We start from the raw sequence: 21331 nt of genomic DNA, 5'->3' as shown, positions 1-21331 counted from the left end.
GCCCGCCCCCCGCCCCCACTGCGTGCCCTGAAGGGGCCAGTTCCCGGTCCTGTCGTGCTGCAAATGCTGCGGCCCTTGGGGTGACATTGTCAGGTCCTTCAGCTCTGGTGTCAGCAACAGCGACCCCCGCCTCCTCGCACTGGAAGGATTCCGGGCAGGAGATGCTCCCTGCTCTGCAGCAGGCACAAGTGCCTGCCTCTGCAACAGCACCCCTGCTTTGACCCTTTCGAACCCTGAACGCAGATCTGCTCTGTGCTGCTTTAAGTCTGTGTCCTTACCTGTGGTGCCTTTGCCAGCAACCAGCAACCAGCCTGCCACGCGTCCAGCCTGGCTCAGCCGCACCTCCCAGCGGGTGTGGGGCTTTGTACAAACTCACCCCAAGACTTTAACCCTTCCCTGGGGTCCTTGACTCCCCCGCCTCAGGTCCTACATTAGTGCAAGTTTTTATCTCCCAATACGCTTCACCCCAGGAGGAGCCACAGCCTGAGGCTCTGTCTTTACAAAACACAGCGATCCTATATTACACAAAAAACTTCAACAAGAGCATCTTTCTAGTTTAGGTCTCAGTTTTTCCTTGTCCTTTTCTAGAGCCAAAGTCAAAGGATCAGGTGGTGCTATATTAATCCCACGCTCCTTCTGCCACACTCTGTATGGCTTCTCAATGTGAAAAACAAATCTGCATGTGTCGTCCCATTTCCCTTGTCATCTTAAAAATAGCATTAACTGTAGCGAGGTGTTACAGTTTCCTGATCTTCTAAGATACATAAAGGCCACCATTGGTTATAATATTTTATCAATGTTTGCTTGACGTGTGGAATCAGACTCCACAATCTTTATCAGATTGTAAAGTAGGTATGTTTATTCAGCGCTGGGCAGCACCAGGGGTAGTCCCACCAAAGCCGTGTGCGCCAGGGGCAACAACTTGTCTCAATTTATATAATCAAATGTTGCATATACATAAGATTTCCAAATATACCGATACATATTCATAACCTAGCCCTGCTTCATATTAAAATTAGTTCCAAGAAGTCATTTCCATATGTCCCTCCCAACTGCGTTTGCGTAGTGCCTCTTGCTGGTCATGGGGGTCATGGGGATGAAGGCTTGGTAGTCTTTCTCACTCTGAACCTTCTCTCTTTGCCAGACTCAGTTGCTCCTTGGTCTTTGTCCAGACTATAGAGTTGGTTTTAGCTAGTTCTCATCACAAACTGTCCTTCAGGAGGAGCTGTAGACTCCTTGCTTCAGTTAATTTACACAATAGTTAGTAAAACAAAGCATTATTTATCAACAACAATCTAGGTAATCGTTAAGCAATTAGACCTACTAAAACTTCTTTAACCCTTTCCCTCACACTCCCACCCTGCGGTCCTCCTGTATTCTTCCAGTGAGCCAAAATACAACCCAAAGGGCTCATGTTCACTCTTTCCCCACTCTGTTGACCTCCCATTTCACCTTTATGCAATACAGTAAATAATACAAATTATCACAAGTTGCAGGTTTCAGCACTCGCTTTGTAGCTGAGCTACGTCTCAGTTGCACAAAACACTCGCACAAAAGGGCCCGTTACACACTCACTCTGCTACTCAGATAGATAGCAACAATACCATTTTATGATGGACATTCCGACCTCAAACACCGTTATGCCACCCCAGAACGTCAAATATCAACAAGAGGTCTCAACTAATACACGGTACCGAATTTTACAACAGATGACAAAATGGCCAAAAGACATTCTTGAAGAGAACCCAAATTGGCCAAAACACACCACTTGGGAGAAAACCTGTTACCCCTCGAGAGGCCCCTTCCCGCTACCGCAGCGAGGAGAGCACCCGAATTCCCACCCCCAGCCTTTCCAGGGGCAAGCACCAGCGCTCTTTACCTCACGTAGGACGTCTCCTCACAACTTACAGGTATCCCCAACCCAACTGCAACATACCTGGTCCACCGACGATGGTCCCTGTCTGTCCTCGCAGTCATCTAGGTGAGTAGGGGAGTCCTCCTGAGAAACCCTGGGGGCACCCAGAGGAGTCCTGTCCTCAGCAGGTCCTACAGCCGGACAGAGAGGGTCTCACCTGGGTCACCAAACTGACATGTGGAATCGAACTGTACAACTCGAGGGCAGTTACAAAGAGGTATGTTTATTGCAGCGTTGGGTGCAAGGGGGATCGCTACTCCTAACTTGCACGCTGTTTCAACAAGCCGACAGATATTTATTATACAAAGTCATGCAAATACGTAAGGTTTCCAAAAATTCATTATCATAACCTCCTCCCTCTGGCGCCTCTTCAGGATGTACTTTTCATCTTATTGGGCAGTTACCTAAATTTCCTGCTTACCTTTGCATACATTAGCAGTCTGTTGTTTAGTTTCTGTTACCTACTAGAGTTCTTTACACTTCCATCATCTAACCTTTTGTTCAAGTGTAACACATCTGCTGGCTAACGATGAGCCCCAAGCTAATATGTGCCCACGGGGCTAGTTTTAATCTCTATCAAGGTCCTTTCCAGCCTGGGCTCTACTATGATTCTCTCACTTTGAAAACAGGAATGATGAGGCAGAGTTTGACCTTAAAGCTTTTAGTTCTGAAGAATGTACATTTTCAGGTCCTTCAAAATGGAACCTTGTTCCACAGAATGCTCTGGATTTCCTCTTGAGAATACCATGAGAAACATGGCAGGGAATGGCAAGACTGGAACAAAAACCCCTGGAAGTTCTGTGGGAAGAAAAGCTAGGCAGCAGCATAGTAAATTGTCTAAAAGAGTAGGTCAGATCTCCAGTAAAGGAAATAGAATTGAGGAAACAGTAAACAAAGAGCAGATGACTGGTTCTGCAAGCCAACAGGCTCACTGGGCAGGACTTCCTGATCTTTTGGTGCCCAGGAAGGGACTCTTGAGCCTGATGCAAATCTGGATTACAAGACAGATTTCTGATTCAACCAGAAGTGCAGATACTTCAGAAAGCTCCAAACAGAACAAGCGTAAGAGGACACCTTGCGTGTATGGAACAGGCTGTTACAGGTGAAGCAAAAATAAACCCAGCTTAAGCTAGCTTGTTATTAAGAAGTACTGTATTAGCTACCAAAAACAGTAAAGTCGTTACAAGCTTTGATTTGAAAGAAATCTTTTGGTAAATGGGGACTGATGAGAAACCAATGGCATAGCAAGAATTTTAAAAGTATAAAAGGAGGAGCCAGGATGTCTTGCTAACTTTCAATATAACCTAAACAAGGGATGATGTACTTCAGCAGATTAAACGATGCAGAGTTCTAGGAAATAAGAAACAAAGGTCCACTTTAAAAAGGAAAGAAATAAACCCCCCTGTGTGTACAGTACATGTACCGGCAGGGAGAAGAGATGTAAATGATTGAAATGCCCAACATAGACCCTGTAGGCTTATTTTATTTGCAGCTGAAACTTTTATGAAAGATGAAGTTATTGTATGCTTTGTGATCTGACTATTTAAAATGCTTATTATTTGTTATCCCTAAACAATGGAGAATTACTTCTGTTGTAACTTGGCCAATCTGCACCATTTTTTTTTTTTATTTTTTTTTTTTTTTTAAGCATTCAGTCCCCTCTTAAAACCAGAACAAGTCACACTTATAAACTCCCTGTGAACCCTTATCTGGTCAGTGTCTTTGGCGGTACTTCAATTGAGGGATGATTTTTATTTTTTTTTCTGCTACTCATATCCTCTCAATTCACAATCTGTCATACAAATGTTTTGTGCGATACAAATGTTCCAGCAAGATCCCAAAAACCCCAGTGCTGAGTGCCTGGTCTCCTGCTAGTTCTTTCTGCCCAGAAAAGATCTGTAATGCCATGTGTTAATATATTGAAGAGAAGATAGGCGTCTAGAGGTGTTCCTGAGGGTAGCAAGTGACCAGTGACCTGAGAACTGCCTTTAGGAGAAGATTTTGAGCACTACATAAATCTATGTACATTGTAAGCACAAAAGATAAGGCTAATCCAGGAAACAGGATGTCCTGTGATTTTTTTTTTTTTTTTAAAATATTATCACTGTTACTACTTTTGTATTTTTTACCTCTTCCCCCAAGGGGCTTGAGTGACAGTAAAAGCTTAGGTTGTTCAGCAAACAAGCAAGCACAACTAAATGGGTTCTTGTGTATGTTTGGTGTGCCTGTTGCTGCAGATAACTGCGTAAAGCTGTTGTGTTCATGAGCACATCAGACTTCCAGTTTTCATGTAGCATTCCTTCGCATATCTCAGTTTTTGCCCTTCATGATTATGAGGAGGACATGGTTCATTAGGCAGCCAAGCTGATCCAGTAGTACAAATGCAGCCTTTAGTTTGCTCCAGCTACTTTTCATTTTGCTCAGACAAGTTTTCCCCTCTGTGGGGGTGAAGCTGATTCAGTGCTCTGACACGCTGAAGGATTCCTAATGTTTTGGAAGGCAAGTTTTAGTTACAGGTAACATGCAATAGGAGTCTGCATGTGCACGTTTCTTCTTGGGTCTTTATTCTAAAACATTTGGCAGCAGTACTTTTGGGAAGTGTTGCTTTGTAAGAAGAAAAGAATGCTCTGAAATAGCACATAACGAAATCTTATTTTGTTGGAGAAATTTGTAAATAGGAAGTATCAAAACCATCAGCTTTGATCTTCAGGAAATGTGATGAGACTAAACCTGCTTGTTTGCAAAGAAAGGTGCTTTATCGTCTGTCCTGTATGTGCTTTTAATGCAAGACCACCAAGTAGTCATTCTGCATCAATGAGATAGCTATGTTGCAGTAAAGCAAGCCATTGCAGTTACCCATATTCTTGACAGAAGTGTACATAAGTGTGATGTGAATGGACGCTTTGAAGGAACGCACTGATAGCGTATTCAGTTTTTGATTGTGTAGTGTTCTCCTTGAGCAAAACCTGTTTTTTAGAGTTGCTAAGGAAGAGGAGCTGCTTTGAGTGCTCTTTTGAGTACGATGAGTAGCTGGTTTTTGTCTCCTTCCATTAACCTTATGAAAGGTGTCTTCTAGCACAATGTGCTGTAGGAGTCAACGTCTTAAATGAGGACTGCTTTGGTAACCATAACATTTCCTTACAGTGTTCTTTCTAGGTGAGGTTTCATATAAAATGTCATTTTTCCAATAACTGAATGCCCTTCAGTTTTCTAATCCGTATTTTATAAACTCCTAGTAAGAGATACTTGTCTTCTGCATATGACAGGCACCTTTGGTGGGTGCGTGGTTGAACAGCACAAATGGAAAAGATGAAATGTTAGTTTAGTTGATTTTATTAGATGTCTCTAACACATAGCTGAAATGTTTAGGAAATAACTTTGTAACCCATAGCTCAGTTTCTTCATTTATGAATTTGAAAACACTGCTTTTTGAAAGAGTCAAGCTTGATTCACACTTCTCTCTGCAGAGATTCTTCTTCTTATCCTCCGTCAGTGTGAGATTCTCTTCCTGTGGCAGTCTGAAGCTTTTTCCAAATCGAAAGAAACTGCTGTTACCACTAGGAGGCAAGTGCTCTGTCTGTGTTATATCTGACTGTATTTGTTGTCAAGGAACTTACTCTTTGAATACTGTCTTGTGTTCATTTTCTTGTCTGCTGCTCGCTTTTCAGAAGTTAGAAGAATAGGGATTTAAAAACAAAAACAAATTCAAACCCAACCCCCATTTCGAGTTGCATAGTAGGGGTGTGGTACAGCTGAACTCTCATCTCTGAAACTGTAATTTCACAATTTTTGTCCACAATTCTGTCCTTTGGCTAGCCTGTGGTACAGTTCTGTGCTGACTGGGTGTGTGTGAATCTTTCCTGTAACTGTCAAAGCAGGGCATGCTCAACCAGCCTTTGGATTTGTATGTGCATTCTTCTAAATACTGTGCTCTTTGTTTATGAAAAGAAGTATTTTTCATTTCACCTTCAGCTTGTAAATCTGGCAGCTACAGACTTGCATCTGTCTTTTTATGAGACCTGTTTTCTAGTAAGACTTAGAGTTTAGAACTTATAAACATCTTACACGCACTTGTGGCGTTAACTTCAGGCTTGAATACTATGGCTTTATAACTAGTGCTGGTGAGTCATTACGTTTTCCTTACCAGTTTCTTTAGTAGGCTGAGAAAATAAGCCCTTGAGATGACAGGGGTCTCCTGCATGTGATTAAGAAGAGCCAGGGATTCTGACCTTACCACTTAAATTTGTTTTAGAAAAAGCTTTTAAGATGCTTTTGGGAGCTGCATAGATGAAAACTGTCTTGAGTATTTCACTGAGCGATGCTCAGCTGCTGCTGGAGATGACTGCATTGATTCTGAAGAACTTTGTAAGTGTTACTTGCATAATTTTTATTTGCATAATTTTCTGCCACAAATTCAGAGCTTCTGTGTATGAGAAGGCAACTCTCCTAAAACTTTATTCTTAAAATAGGCTTTTAATTGGTTATTTTTTGTGCGAGTAAAGCTTAATGATTTTGTTTTGATCAAATTAATAACGTATTCCTGTGCAGCAAGGTTTTGTTGTAAAACTAACTTTGGAGTGCAGCTTCCAGCGTGAAAGGTGCTGTGCTCTTACAACTCAGATCTCTTGTATTCAAAAAAACCCAAACAAACCCTCAAACAAACCAAACTCTTAATAAAAGGAAGAAGATTTTTGCAAGAAGGGATAATGTGTACTTAATATTAGCTGTGCATTTCTCTGCTTCTATTTATTTTGCTGGATATCGTTGCACAACATCTAGAAATGGAGTAAGTATAAATTATCCACATAAAGGTAAGAGAAACTATGATGTTGTTACTAGTCCTGAGCATCTGAAATAGGACATGTTTAAGGTGCTTCACAGGTGATGAATAATTTGAGGAGCATCATCCACTGGCCCAAAGAATCCTGAGGCCCAGTGATAGGGTGCGTACCTCAAGACCCTTCCCTTTTTCTTGCTTCCTCCTATACAATTTTTTTTTTCTTTTTTCTCTCCTGCAATAAAGGCTCTTTGGTATTGGCCAAATAGCTTTTGAAGTAAATTCATGAAAGGAACTGGCTATCACCTAAAACAGAATAGGTTAGCTAACTGGCAGCTCTTAGGCCTTCTTTCCTTCATGACTATGATGCTGCATGTATCTTATTGTAGGAATAAGTATTAAAATGATTTCACAGAGCATCAGCTGCTTCTGTGTCCCTTTGAGAAGATGAATTGTGTTTCAAATGACTGAACTCAAATTCTGGCTAATATTGCTAGTACGTTAGCTCTGTGCATTTAGAAAACAAAGCAAGTAGCCTCTAAAATGACTTGGTTTCATCCCATTTATTTTTAAATGGCAAAAGAAGTAGGCAGCCAGCCTGAATGTGGCGTTAGAAGTGATGTTTTCTGAGAACTTGTAGAATAAAAGACTGGTAAATGCAGCCTTGCAATGATATCTAGTGAAACAGTATTTACTTACCCTACAGTCTGCAGAAATCAACAGAAAAGACCAGAACCAGAACAAGGCGTCTGTCACCTGTGTAAATAGGACTAAGGGACACTGGATCTCTGATAAGTAGCTCCTGGAAGAGTTTATCTGTAGCTTGCTTGCTGAGTTTCCCGAGTGAAAGATACCAAGCAGATGGAGATGTAAAAGTATTAATACTAAATATCTAATCTGTTTTCGGTGCCTGAAAGGAGGCCTGAATGGTTAGTGGGGCTCACGGTGCTTAAGTAATCATTTTGCAAAAGCTATAACAAACGCTTTTTCTCTTACAGTGTTGGTTGAAATGCTGAAAATAATACTGACTGTTCCCTAGAAAGTTCATAAGAGCCCGTTGTGGTCAGTGAGGAAGCTGCTGTGTATGTCGCTAGCTGCATACGTGCTTCTGGCTTGGTGTTTCTAAATGCAGCTGTAACAAGTGCAAATGACAGCAGTAATCCCTCTGCAGTTTAAAGTTAGCATTGCTCTTGCTTGAGGCAAGCAGTTCACTTTTACAGTTTGCACAAAGATGTTGATTATGTACACTGGGAATTAGTGGTAAATCACTGAAGTATTTTGTGTATAACTTTTGGAAAATCATTTATTAAAACATCTCGCTTTTCTTGCTTTCAAATATGCTTGAAAAAAAGTGTCTCTAAAAGAAATCAGAGGGAAAAAGTAGATTTGCTTTTAGTACAGTATGTTCACTATGACATAATTTTTTGTAGTGTCTTTTGATCTGCCCCATGAATTTCTCCTGAAGTCATAATGTATTTTTCTGTGTTCTTTTTAACATCACTTCTTCACAAAGTGATGTTGTTTATAGCTGCCTTGTCTTGTACAGTGCTCTCATCACTAACATCGGTGTGGCTCAGCTACACACAGAGTTATGTCTTAGGGTACAACTTCATGTCATCGTTGTGATTTGGTATTTCAAATAAAATGCCACGGTAGCCAAGGCAAACCTGAGAGCATAATCAATGTAATGTCCAGGAGACTGCTCCATTGTTTTGCCAGTTGATGGAGTCAATAGATAGCACACAGACACCAATACAGAAGATACCCTTGATGCACTGTTTGTTTCAAATTAATGCAGAAAATAAGGCAATATGCACATACAGAAGGATTAGCCTACGATACCCTGATTCAAACAATAAAACAGATAAGCAAGGCAATGCACCTAATCGTTACTATTCACAGCTAGCTGTAGTGGTTCAGAAAGATACATCACCCGTTGCCCTAACAGGTTGCCATCCTCCAGCTCCGCAGTCGCTGGGGAGCCCCTGTTGCACGAGGATCTGGAGAGCCTGTCCCGGCAGCTGGGAAGTCCTGCGCAGGGCATCTCCTGGTAGGTGAGGTCTGCAATGTCGCTGCAAGAGGGTTCAGCTTTTACACTATTAACAAACAAGCTCACGTAATTCCAAACGCGGAAACATCTGGTTTCACTCTCCTGTCAGATGCCACCAAAGCCTGGCCAGGGGTTGGGAGGAACCGAGGGAGTTCCCTTTATCGACTGGATTTTAACCACCGGTTTCCAGACAAGGCCAAACAGCTGGATTCATGGCTTTGGCCGCCCGCCTCTAAGCAAGGAAGGATGCGCTGTCTCTTCTGTCATGATTGTAGTTTATCCAAGGTGCATCTTTTGCTAATGGCCATACATGGTTCACTAATGACCGTGCATATTTCGCTAATGATTGGATACTAAATACATATATTTAAGGTTGGGTTGGCGGGTTCTTCTGGAGGTCAGCTTTGGCTCAGGGCCTGCTGCTCAGGCCCCAGCACTTCATCCCTCTGGAATAATACGCTGGCATTTGAAGTGTTCAAGTGAGTAGTAACTTGCATACGGAACAGAAGTAATGATTGAGCCATACTGCCTGAAGCTCACAGGTGATCACCCGAGAGCGTGGGAAGGCTTCAGGACTGCAGTTGGTCGGCTGCCATGGGTTGGCCCTCGCAGCTTGAGCTCAGACTTTGCGAGAGGTTTGTGTAGCACTTGGTAACTCCAGAGGGAGTCATGACGGAGCAAGCCACAGAGCGAGATTCACGCTATGGGACTACATCAGTAGATTGTGTATGTGTTGGAGGCCTGAAACGTAAAGCTGATGATGGCAAATAGGAAAATTCATGTTTTAACCTCTTGCGGCCTCTGCTGAAACAAAACTTTTCTTCAATTATCCTGAAAGCAGGTCTTACATTCTGCATCAAGTTAAACGTTAAAAGCTTCTCTTTCTGTAACCGCTGAAAATGTCACTGATTCAGTAACACCTTTCTTACCTCCACTTCTCCTGTTTAAATGGAATAGTCAGTTCTTGATCTATATTTGTCTTTTGCAGGAAGAATCCCATTCACTTTCAGCAGTTTAGTCACCCTAATGACGATGACAATCATGAAACAGAGATCGTAACTCAGGATAACAATGATAACCAGCCTGAATGTCCGTATGGAACAGCTTGTTATAGGTAAGAAGCACTGTACAAAATGGCTTTTCTTGTTTTACAGGTTAAGAATGTTCTCCCCTGGAGTTGCAAATTGACAGTAGGATAGTGATGTTAAATCTTGACTGTGGCTTTCCAAATTTACTGGCGCCAGACTGCTACCTTTATGCCACCAAGGTCTGTGCAAAGTATTTGTGATTTCAGCTGGTGAACATGAAGCCTTGACTTTTGGAACCTGTTCAGTGGCCTAGAGATCAAAACTTTCTCATTTTTCAACCTGTAGTAAACTGTTCTTGTATAGAAACAATAATTTATTGTTACATGTTCTTCTTGATATGTAACTTTTAGTTCAGATTTTGACAAAATATTTGTTAAGATTTTGTACAAAACCTCTATTTTAGTCAGTATTTGATTTGTTAGAAAGCATAATTTAGGTACCAGCAAGAAAATCCAGTTTATGGCTGACTGCTGTTTCTTTTAGCAGCTGTTGATTTTCTTCAAAAGATCCTTTTGTTCCATTTGTTTCTCAATATCTAGGTTTTACACTTGTATTTAGCAGAGTGTAAGGACTGCTTTGTAATTGATGCAATGGACAAAAGGATATATTTTGAGACAACAGCCCTTCTGTGGGGGCATATTGAAACTAACAGCTGCTGTTAAAGATTGTGCTTGAGCAGAAACATTTTCTCTCTCTCTCCCTGGAAGCGTGATGATCCTAAAGAGCGTGTTCTTTATAAAGTGTAACAAAATGGGAGTAACTTTTAAGGAAAAGCCATCTTATGTTCAACTAATGCAGAAGAAGTGTTTCTTTTCTCAAAAACCATCTGTGAGATGAATTTCTCATCTCAGGATGCGAAATCTAGGTTTATACCGCTCCTGAAATTGCCAACATACTTTTCAGGAGTACGATGGACACTGTCCAAAACTAAAACTGTCTCTCCTTGCAGATAAGTCAACTCCTGTGCTGTATTAGTTGATCATTTCTTAAACAGCGTTTCATTCTTTTTGGGGTAGAAGGAAGGAGGCACCCACAAAGCAATGATAATTCTTTCCACAAAGCAACAGGTGTCATTTGAAGGATTTTGATGTTATTTTTGTTGTCTTTATCTGTTGGCTACTACTGGAATACATAATTGAGTTATCTAAATGCTGTGCCTTGAGTTGGGATCAAATGCTCTGATGCTACCAACACTTGCAAAACACTGGATTAAGCAACTGTTCTGTTTCAGTACGGTATTTAATAGAAAGCTGTACTTGCATGTTTTTATTCAGATAACTATCCCTTCTAATGCACATGAAATGCACTTTGGGATAGCAGTAGCTATAAAATGTAAATCAGCTTCAAGTATGTGAATGTGTAACAAGTTATTTGATGTAAAAATAAGATTTTCTTACTGAAGAGTATTCTGTTTTTGAAGAATAAGAAAACATAAGCAACTAGTTTTACAAGGCAGTCTTCACAGCAAGGGTATTTTGTAAAATATCAAAAAAATTCTGCAGTTATAGAAATTAATCTTGTGTTTCAAGCAATGTCAAATGGTCTGTCATTCTTAAATAGTGGGCTTTAATTGTTGATTCTTTTTCAGAAGGAGAAATTAGGACAACTGAACCAGTTTTCTTCCAAAGTTAGAATTTTTTTTAATTTTAATTTTCTGCACAGAAGTAAATTGAGCTGAAACAATTTTAACGTGCCGCTCTAATACACTAACACAACAGATCAGCACGGTGTAAGTGGGACCAAGTTAAAACATTAGAACAGCATTGGATAACTGCTTTAGGGGGTGGGATAAATCAGTGTGTTCATGACCTGGATCGCAGCCTGAATGAGGGGAGCATTTATTGCAGATCAAAGAGTAAGTTGACTTTAAATTTTTAATTTTCATTGCATTGATGCTGTTTTTTAATAGAAGACATACACACTTGTATATTGAACTTCCCAGATTGCAGTAGCATATTGCAGAAATGAGTAAACTCTCTTAACAGTCCTTCTTTGGCCTTTCCCTGTGATACTTTGAGACAGGCAATTCTTTTCAATTTCTTTAATTTTCCCAAACTATTTGATTTTTAGCCTTATGTTGCAGAATATGGAAGTTACGGCTGGGTATCTCAGACTTGTGATGCACTGTGTGCATTGCACTTTGTGCACCAGAGGTTATGTTCTGGTTTTGGTTTTAGTGAGAGTAAATAATTGGATCAGTTCTTATTATGCTGAACAAATGCATCTCATCTTACAAGTTTGGAAACTATCTCATCTCTTGGTTTTGGTCAGCTGTCTTTTTTATTTTTTTTTAAAAGGCTGAAACAAAAGGAACTCTTATGGAACCCTTTTTTTCTTCCACCCTACATTACGTAAGCTGAGACACTGCAGTAAGGCACTGGTCACAGAATTTTATTTTAAAAAGAAGTGAAAATTATTCACAAAATACAGAGGAGTTCTGGGAACTTGTTAGGTTCTTGTTAGGTGTGGAACAAGGTGGCAAATCAAGCTTTTACTGTTTTCTTTGCAGGAAGAATCCACAGCATAAACTAGAATACAAGCACAGTGCACCTCCAGGTAAGCCAAGTTGTTCAGTATAGCTCAAAGTGGGGGGAAAAAACCCCCAAACCCAGTAATGGATGCCAACACCTTGGAATAAAATGCTTTAAGTGAGAAAGTAACATTGCATTTGCAGCTTGCTCTGTATTGCCCTGCACCCTTGCTCTTCTTGAGCATGCGGTGTTGCCGTTGTCTGTGATAAGGAAGGTAAGGCTGCTTGGCCGCTGCACACTTACATTCACTTTTTCAAATGTTTTTCAACTGAAACAAGATGGTCTGGGTCAGACACCGCTGACATAGTTTGTATGCTTTATATCTTAGGATTTGACAAAAATGCCAGGTGGCAAGTGGCTGTTTTCATGAGTTTAACAGGTTTTATTGAAAACTAAGCATGGTATAGCATGGTCTTACCAGATCTCTCTATTCTGCTTCCTCCATTTGGAGCTGGAGTATTACAGTGAAAACAGGGAATATACTGAAGTATTTCTCAACATTTCAAATGGATACTGCAGTAAATTTTTTCTGTAGCTTTTTTTCCCATCCCCACAGCAAAATGTGTATATCCCTATAGCATGTATGTTCTGTTGAGGCTTGGAGGGAATATAATTAAAACTGAATCTGAGATTCTATTCTAAAAGTCTTTTTGTATTCCAGTAACTAGACTTGTTGAAAAACACAGGGGAATATACTGTTTATATTTTGTCTGTTCTTAGAGAATTCAAAGATGTACTTTGCATTCTTTTTGTGCTTTTTCTTAATTATTGGACTTGGAGGGTTTTTTTTCCCCAATTTAATTCCCAATGCAAAAAGACAATACTTTAGAGCAGAACAGTTAGGGAAATGTAATGATAATGCATTTTACTTCAAAAAATCAGGATTATGACATTACCCCTGCCCATGGCAGGAGGGGTGGAACTAGATGACCTTTAAGGTCCCTTCCAACCCAAACCATTCTATGATTCTATGGTTATTAAGGAGAAATTGCATTTATGGAAACAATGGCGTAAAATATTTAAATGCTTTGAAATACTGCAATTGTCTGCTGTAAAAACCCCAAACAGTACCGATGATGTTTGTCTACAGATGGCATGGTTCATAATTGTAAGAACAGTTCATCTGGGTAATCTTTCAAGAATCATTTAATACAAAAAAAAAGGTTTTTGGGGGCAGCAGAGTAGTTTTTATACTTGTAAATACAGCACAACCATTGCAGCATTTCTTTTAATAAGTCAGTCTTCTGTTGTAGCAACCTCTCCGAATAACCTTATTGCTAGGTTGTACTCTGTCCTGGCTAATAACATTTCTTTCTTTAGTACCTGAAAGAAGAACACGACAAAAACTTCAAAAAATGGTATGTTCTGATGTTATGAATGGGCCCATCAGCATGGGATGCAACTGATCTGCTTTGGGTTTTGGGGCATTTAGTGGTGCTGGAGATGCTTGATAATACTTACCTGAGAAGAAGGTAGTCATTATTTTAGTAAAACTCTGCTTCCTTTTTTGCAAGTAATAGTGCTGGAATTGAATTCCTGTGTGCTGAGCACACCTGTCCTTCCCTGGAAGCAGGCAGCGAAACAAACAAATGTTTTGAGAGACATGTGTGACCAAGTCAATTCTTCCTTCCTTGAACAGGGTTCATAATAGGATGAAAGGAGCCAATAGTTCATCCACAGCTAGTTAAGGTTACCCCATGAAGACTGATTGCTCTTGAAACATTGAGATACTCCTTCTGCATTGCATTGACCTCTAAATAAATGTCAAAAGATATCTGCGGATGTGGTGATGAGCTTTTCTTATATTTACTCTGAGGTATTGATGTTACAGGCTTGTTAGGACTGAAGTGTCGAAGAAGGGTAATGCCTTTCAGCTGGGGCAGTGTTCCCTGTGAACTATGTATGTATCCTTCGAACTCTAGTTTCTAGAAATCAGTGAGGATTGTGTAGTATCACAGGCAAGCTGTAGTCTCTCTTGATAATGTAACCTGTAATACTGTGTATGAGTATCTCCTCCATTTACCAGTAGTACACCTAGCTTGCTTTGCTGCTGCCAATAATATTAACTTACATGTGGCAGGTGCATGGGCTCCAGTTTTAAATATCCTTTAGCTCTGTTTCAAGGCATCTCTTGTATCTCAGTTTGGCTTCCAAATGTGAAGCTTCCTGTTATTTCTAAAATAATTTAAAAGTGAGCGTTGAAGAGCAGTCTGAAAGCCTGATGATATGCCATCTTTACTTTCACTGGCCTGAACAAGGCATGAGGATGTGGAACTGCTGCATCTCGAGTGGAGGTGGGAACTGACTTGTCTTCTTTGAGATCACCAAGGTGTGGCTGGGCATTTCCTACAGAAATCTTCAAAACAGAGATCTGCCTTCTAGAGAAAGTAAAGTGCAAATAGCTGTAGTTTTCTAGACAAAGTGTTTTGGCCTCCATTCTGTTCTGCGACCTACTTTCCACTCGGGAATGTCTTTCCCATCCCATTTCCTTATCATGTGTGTGTACTTCTGCTGTCACTGAATGCTTGATATGGGTGTATCTGTGCACTAGCATATTTTGAGGCATATTTGTTATCTGTACGCTTTGCCACATCCCATGATGCAAGTATGAGCCCCATCTTGATCACCGCTCCCTTGCAGAAATGTGCATTAAAGAGTGGCAAGAGTTGTAAGCAGCGTTGTAAGTGCAGCGAGCGGTTAAAATTTTAATAATGAAGCAAGCTGGACTGTGTGCATATCTGAAGTTTAAAGCTAATCTTGAAGGTTTAAAATTGTAGCTGTGTCTTTCATAAGAGGACCTTCCTTACCAGAATGGTAGATCCTGTGTGTGCAGCTCATGGCAGGTGGTCAGCCAGGCATGGCTATGGATGGAAAAGTGCTTCTCTTGTAAATGTGTAAATCTTTGACATGGAAGTGAAATTCAATCTGTTAAATTCAACTCCTCATCCTAAGAACGAACCAGGGAAAAAATGATATTCCATGCACAGTGGGAAGAAGGGAATTCATTAATTAAAGTTCTGTTCATATTTAATGATTGTTTAAATTTCTTTTTTCCCCTCAATATCTTGTTGACTGGCTTGCTTCGTTCTCTTGAGGGCAAAGCTTGTAAAAGGTTGCACTCAGCAAGCTCACGTCTGAGGCGGTCGTACCGAGCCATGCAAGATCACACAGGCAAGGTTCCATTAGCCTTTATTTCGTGCTGTTTGGCACAACTGCACTGTTAAGCACAGCAGGATTAATTTCTGTTCAAGTGCACTGAAACTCCACCAGCCAAGAAAAGAAGGGTGCTATCTACATGACATTTGCCATGTTTAGTTTTTAACATTGATAGTCTAATTGCTGCGAGATGGATTACAAATTGCCAATAGAGAATGTGGTCTATGTTCTGAGAAACAGTCTAAGGCTAATTACTGGGGAAATAGCTGTAAGGGAGGAAGGGGAAAAAAAAAGAAAGGCTGGAATGTGTGTTGTCATTAAATTGTCACTAGTGAATGACTTCACTGCCTTGTTGCTACTTAGATGAATGACCTGCTGTGGCTATGGAGTCTGAGAGTTCTCCTGCACGCTTCTGTGTATGTTTTCTAGCAAGCTGATCGGCTCACTTCCAAACATAACCCTTTGTAAAGGGGTGGTCAGCAAGCTTTTTCTCCCCGTGTGAAGGAGATACTTCCAGGGAATGTTTCAAGGTCATATTTATAAATATGGTACTAGGGGAAAGGCAGAATTGTGCTTAATGAGCAGCTTCAGGGGCTGTGGAGCTGAATTAAACTATAGCAGAAAGAGAGGAGTGGGAAGACATGGAAGGAAGTGCATCATTCACTGCTGAAATCTAAAAACACTGGTGGACGAAAACCAACATCGTATGTTCCTCATACATTTGTAGGAGAAATATGGAAGTAATCAGTATTTTTCCAGAATTCCTATTTCTGTTGTAAAATACCACCTGCAGTGCTGTGAAAGTGAAGAGCAGTTTTTCTTTGTTAATCCGGTCTTGGGTTTATTATTCTCACAGGCTTAGGCTGAGAAGAGAGATTTTGTTCTTAAGGTATTTAGAATCTTTGTTTCGACTTCTCCCTCCAGACATAATTCCTTCTGCACGACTATAGTCTGTGATTCTTAGAAAAAATTCTGCTGTTATGGGTAAACATGGGCATAATTACTTTCCTCTAAAGTCTGGTAAACAGTAAACTAGCAAGCATCATATGGGATGGGATTACAGCCGAAATTGACAGCTGATATTTTCAGGATTTTCTGCTAGGTGCTATATAGGTTGCTAGCCATAGGATATTTCTCAGTTGTAGTATTGGCTGTGTCACACATGGCTGACTTTATTCTAGGAAGTCATTGGGTGCCTCTGTAGCACAGTTCACCCATAAAATTGTGTACCTTTGAGGGAATTGACTGCTGCTGTAAGTGCTTTTGAAAACCTTGCTATAGAGTATAAAATGTTAATCAGACCATAAGATGATTCTGGAATAGTAACATTCCCACTAGCAGAAAAATGTAACTGACAGAGGATGTGATCTGACTACACCAGGCGCTGGTGTTCTTGCTTGTTCACCACACGCACAGCTTGAGTGTCTGGAGCTCTGACCTGAGGTTTCAAGAAGCTGCTAAGAAATACCTGAGGTTAATATAAACATGGATGATTTGGACTGGGTTGTGTAGCTGAGAAGACACATTTCTAGTTTCATATAAAAGATGATAAGAACTGCTCAACAGATAAATCATTATGAGATCATTGACAGGTTATCTCCAAATGAGGTAAGAATGCAGAAACTGGAGGCTGGGAAGAAAAGGAACAAATACAGCTTTACTCGGGGGTGTGACTTAAGGGCAGCATACCATGACTGGAATATTAACAGACTGTGGCTAGTTAGGAATTGTGGGCCTGTAAGAAAAAGGGAGGTAGCGTAGGCTGGTAGAGCAATGGTCGTGCACATCTGCCAAAGTCCCAAAGCAGTGGAAATAAACTTGTTAAAGGTTCACAGCTACCGATAAGTAAAAGGAGAATGCAATGCTGCTATGGCAGCAGCTTTGCATCGATGCTACCAAGTCAGGTAGATAAGGCTTCTTCAAAAATCAGGCTTGCCCTGTCTCTGGGAACTGGTTTATATATGTCAACATATTTGAGCAATTAAAAGACTACTGCAAGACAAGCTGCCTAAAAAAGTTTAGGAACATGCAGCGAGCAGCATCCATTTCTTGTGAATAGAGGTTTCCAAGTTTTGACTCCTGCCAATGTAGAGTATTGTGACATACTGGGAAGAGAGAAGGCAATTTAATCACAAAGTGTGAGCTGTGCAGAAGATGGATAGGCAGCAGATTGGACAGCAGCGCGATAGAATAGACTGAACTGGGAAAGGGGTAGGCTGCATCCAGCTCAGGAAAGAAGTGTTCAGCATTTGTTGTTTCCTTAACGTGTGTTCAGAAAGGAAGCACAGACTACACAGCACAGATCGAAGTTGAGAACGTAGGAGGTGAGTGATCTAGCAGATTGTCTTTGCTGACCTGAAGCTCAGGAAAGAAGTGAATGGGAATTCAAAGCCATGTCAGATTCCAAAGAGCAAGAGTATAAAGTAGCCCTAAGTAAATATGGGTGGGTGAAGGCAGAAAATTTAGAGTCGGAATAGCTGTCTAGCAAGAGCTAGGGGCTAAAGGGCAAGAAAGATGCCTTGTTTAGGTATAGAAGTAGCAGGAAGATGACCAGGAAAATTGTGTATGCCACTCCTTCAGGAAAGGAGAGTTGTCAGAAGATGTTATCTGATACCGTTTTCTTCTGATATCAGAAGATGTTATCAGAAGAGGCCTGGCAACTGTTTTCCAAGTGCTGGAAGAAAAGCCACTAAGGAGAACTTTCTTAATTGATCAGACTGGTAAGCCCTGCAGTAGTGGTCAGAGAGGGATGGTACAGCTTTACATGAGAGTCTTGAAAGTCAAACACAAAATTGTCAGCATTGGATAGAGTGCTTTAGTTGAGCCTTTCTCCTGCTGAGGAGAGAGGCTAACTAGATGGCCCCTGCAAGGTCTCTTTCGTTCTGTATTTATTATTCATGAATATATGGCATTTTTGTCCCTACAGGAGAAAGGGCTGTGGAGAAAGATGCGGCGAATGAAGAGACGGGACGCAGCTTGATGCAAGCAAATGTCAGTTTATTGTACAGAAGCACGAGGTTATATACACTTTCAGAAGCTGCGCATTTTAAACAGATTGGTTCTTGAAGCTAAGCATTGCATCCTAGGCAATCCCTGACTGGTGGTTAACTGCCATCAATTAACAGCAAGCTGTTACCTTTCCTTGGCGCCATCCTTGGCGCCATCCGTCTCCCACTCCCCTGTGCTCTGTAAACACGTCTCATCATGTTAATTGTTGTCTAGACAAGCTTGAGCACATTCCCCTCAGCTAACTGATTGCCATGCATGGTCCTGGTTTCCAGCCCGCTTCTGCAGAAAGATGAACCACATGAGTATGACCTTAATGGCGGCTTTAGAGATGATGAGGAAGAGGTGTGCAAACCTACCGATGAAGACTCTGACTGGGAACCAAGTTCAGAAGACAAGGATAACAAAGATGTTGAAATGCTTTTGCAAGAAGCGTCTAGATTTGTTAGAACCAAAAGGTAGCCATAGGGGGACAGCATTACGAATGCCCAAGCTGGTTATGTTAAAACATGAATGTGTAAGGAGGGGAATTGCTTTGAAAGCTATTTTTTCCTCAGTGATGTAGGCACTGCAGGAGGATTTTAGTCAGCGAGGGGATTCAGCAGTGTCTGTCTTTTCCATATGGGTTTTTTGTCTTATTAAGTGGTGGAGCCAGAGAACTGAGCTCTGAAAGTTTTTTGTGTTTCCTGCCCCCCCCCCCCCCCCATCTATTTCTTATGTTCTTATGCAACACCATTGGTATTTCATGGTTTGAAACACAGTTTTAAAGGTTGTTAATGCTTCATCTTCCTGTGCTTGAAATAAATGCTGGCATTAGGAAAGCCTTTTCTTTTGCTGAAGCACAGTATATACTGTGTTGGATGAAGGGGAGTTACACTGCCCACCTGCCATATCACAGATTAATTCTTGGCCATCACTGGGGAGTTTGTCTAAATTTTGTTAACGTTCTTTTGAGTTAGTGCAGTGCTACTGGCTTTCCTCTTTGGTGTCATTTCTTTGGTTCTCTTGATTAATACAGATTAAATACAGATTAATACAGTTAAATACAGAATGTGTAAATCACTTGAGAACAGTATATCAGTGTATCGAACCGCATACACACAGTGACTATGGTGTATTTGCTGTAATTACAGTAGGACCTCTTTCCATGCCTGTACCTCACTGGAATTACATTCAGTTTACAACAAAGCTTAAGTCTTGATGACTGTATTTTTGCACAATTAAACTTGTAACATACTGCAGGAAAAACGTTTGCCTGTGTCTCTGTGATTTCTAAAGACTGTTGAAGGATCTTGCCTTCTGTGTGTTTGCAGCACGCCTGAGCTTTCAAGAAAGTAAAAGTTTTAGTGTGTTTCAGGGCAGGTGACTGGAGCCATGTGAATTGTGTCCAAAAAGGTGCCAAATCTGGAAATTCTGCAGGGGAATTATTCTTGTGTGGCTCTGGCTCCCCTGGGAGCTGGAGACAGACATCCAAATACGCTCAAGCTTTTCAGCTGTGTGGCTCAGTGTGCTCTGCTTAAAATGAAATGGCTGTTGCTGCAAGCTGGCATTGGGTGCTTTTGGATGTGGGGACCATCTTCTGCCAATTGTGTGTCAGAAGCTTCTCTCAAAAATTGTAGATGTCAAAAATACAAACATTTATGATGAGGAACTCCTGCGAATTTGGAGAACATCAGCTTCTGTTGGCCAACGGCTTACTGTTTGCTCAAGTTATTCCATACAGAAAGAATCCATTTGGTGTTTTGTACAGTGATTTCTGTGACCATAACCTTCCTCAAGCTAAAGCATTCTGTATCACAGCATTAGTCTGTGAATGGCTATTTAAGCTGCTCACAGGAGCTACTAGCCTTTATTTTGAAAGCAGAAATAGCTTTTTATTGCTGGAGGCTCCCAGTCAGATCTGTAATCACAAAAGCACATTTGGAAGTAAATTTTGATGTTGCATGATAGATCAAGTTTTATTACTGATACATCGGGACTGAAAAACTTGGGTATGACCAAAGCAGCACACTGGGACAGTCAAAGCCGTTGTGAGCTGCTCTGTGCTGGTAGGTTGAAGTTCTCTCTGTTGAAGTGCATTTCCCTGTTCTTGTATTCTTTCCTTAAGAGCAGGATGCATTTTTATTCTTCTGGCAGGATGAATTGGTAACTCCAGGATACTGGAATACTGATTGAAACTACTCTGTTGGAGATACAGATGAGAGTACCCGGGCACTCAGGAGACCCTGAAAATTTTCAAGTTACCCAGAAAGGCAGAGGGTAACGTTTCACCACGTAGACTCTGCATCACATTACCCTGTAATACATGCTTATTTGCTCTGAAAAAAAGCAACTGGTGAAATCTTTACCCCCCTGCCTCCTCCCCAGAAAATCCATTTTGAAATACTGTACTTCAAATGAAGTGAGTAGGAAGTGCTTCTCTCCAGCTGCCACCTGAGAGGGTACCCATCTGTTTTAATAATATGGCTAAGATGTGCAAGCCTCTGTTCCTTGTGTGATGGGGCGCAGACCGTAACTCCTCCCTCCTTTTATCTTGTGGTGCTACAGACTGCTCTCAAACTGCCCCCAAATTCTCCTTCCGTAACACCTCAAATGCATTTCCTTTGCTTCACTGAAAGCCTGGTCAACACAGAGTGCCCTCAACCCAGAGCATGGGGAGAAGTTAATTACTTTTTGATTTGTAGCATCCTTTTAAATATTTAAAGGCCCTTAGACAGCTCTTCTGTTAAGAAGATGCTGATGTTAAACAAGTCCATTCACCCTATGATTAATCCTGTGAGACCCTGTTTCCTGAAGCCCTGACCCTTC

The 21331-nt window shown here is 41.0% G+C and overlaps 1 protein-coding gene across 1 annotated transcript; it reads left to right on the top strand.

The window, feature by feature from the left end:
- Positions 1-2613: 2613 nt before the first annotated feature.
- Positions 2614-18504, top strand: LOC129735186 (aprataxin and PNK-like factor). The gene is given in 7 exon segments (XM_055700545.1): positions 2614-2845; positions 2848-2920; positions 2922-3017; positions 9731-9856; positions 12340-12386; positions 14193-14261; positions 18444-18504. Coding segments are annotated over 7 exon segments (645 nt in total). The 3' UTR covers positions 18446-18504.
- The last annotated feature ends 2827 nt before the right edge of the window (positions 18505-21331 follow it).

Source organism: Falco cherrug, unplaced genomic scaffold, assembly GCF_023634085.1.
Source record: "Falco cherrug isolate bFalChe1 unplaced genomic scaffold, bFalChe1.pri scaffold_49, whole genome shotgun sequence".
Classification (NCBI taxonomy): domain Eukaryota; kingdom Metazoa; phylum Chordata; class Aves; order Falconiformes; family Falconidae; genus Falco; species Falco cherrug.
Note: the sequence above shows the minus strand (reverse complement) of the source record. Positions and strands in the feature narration are given on the sequence as shown.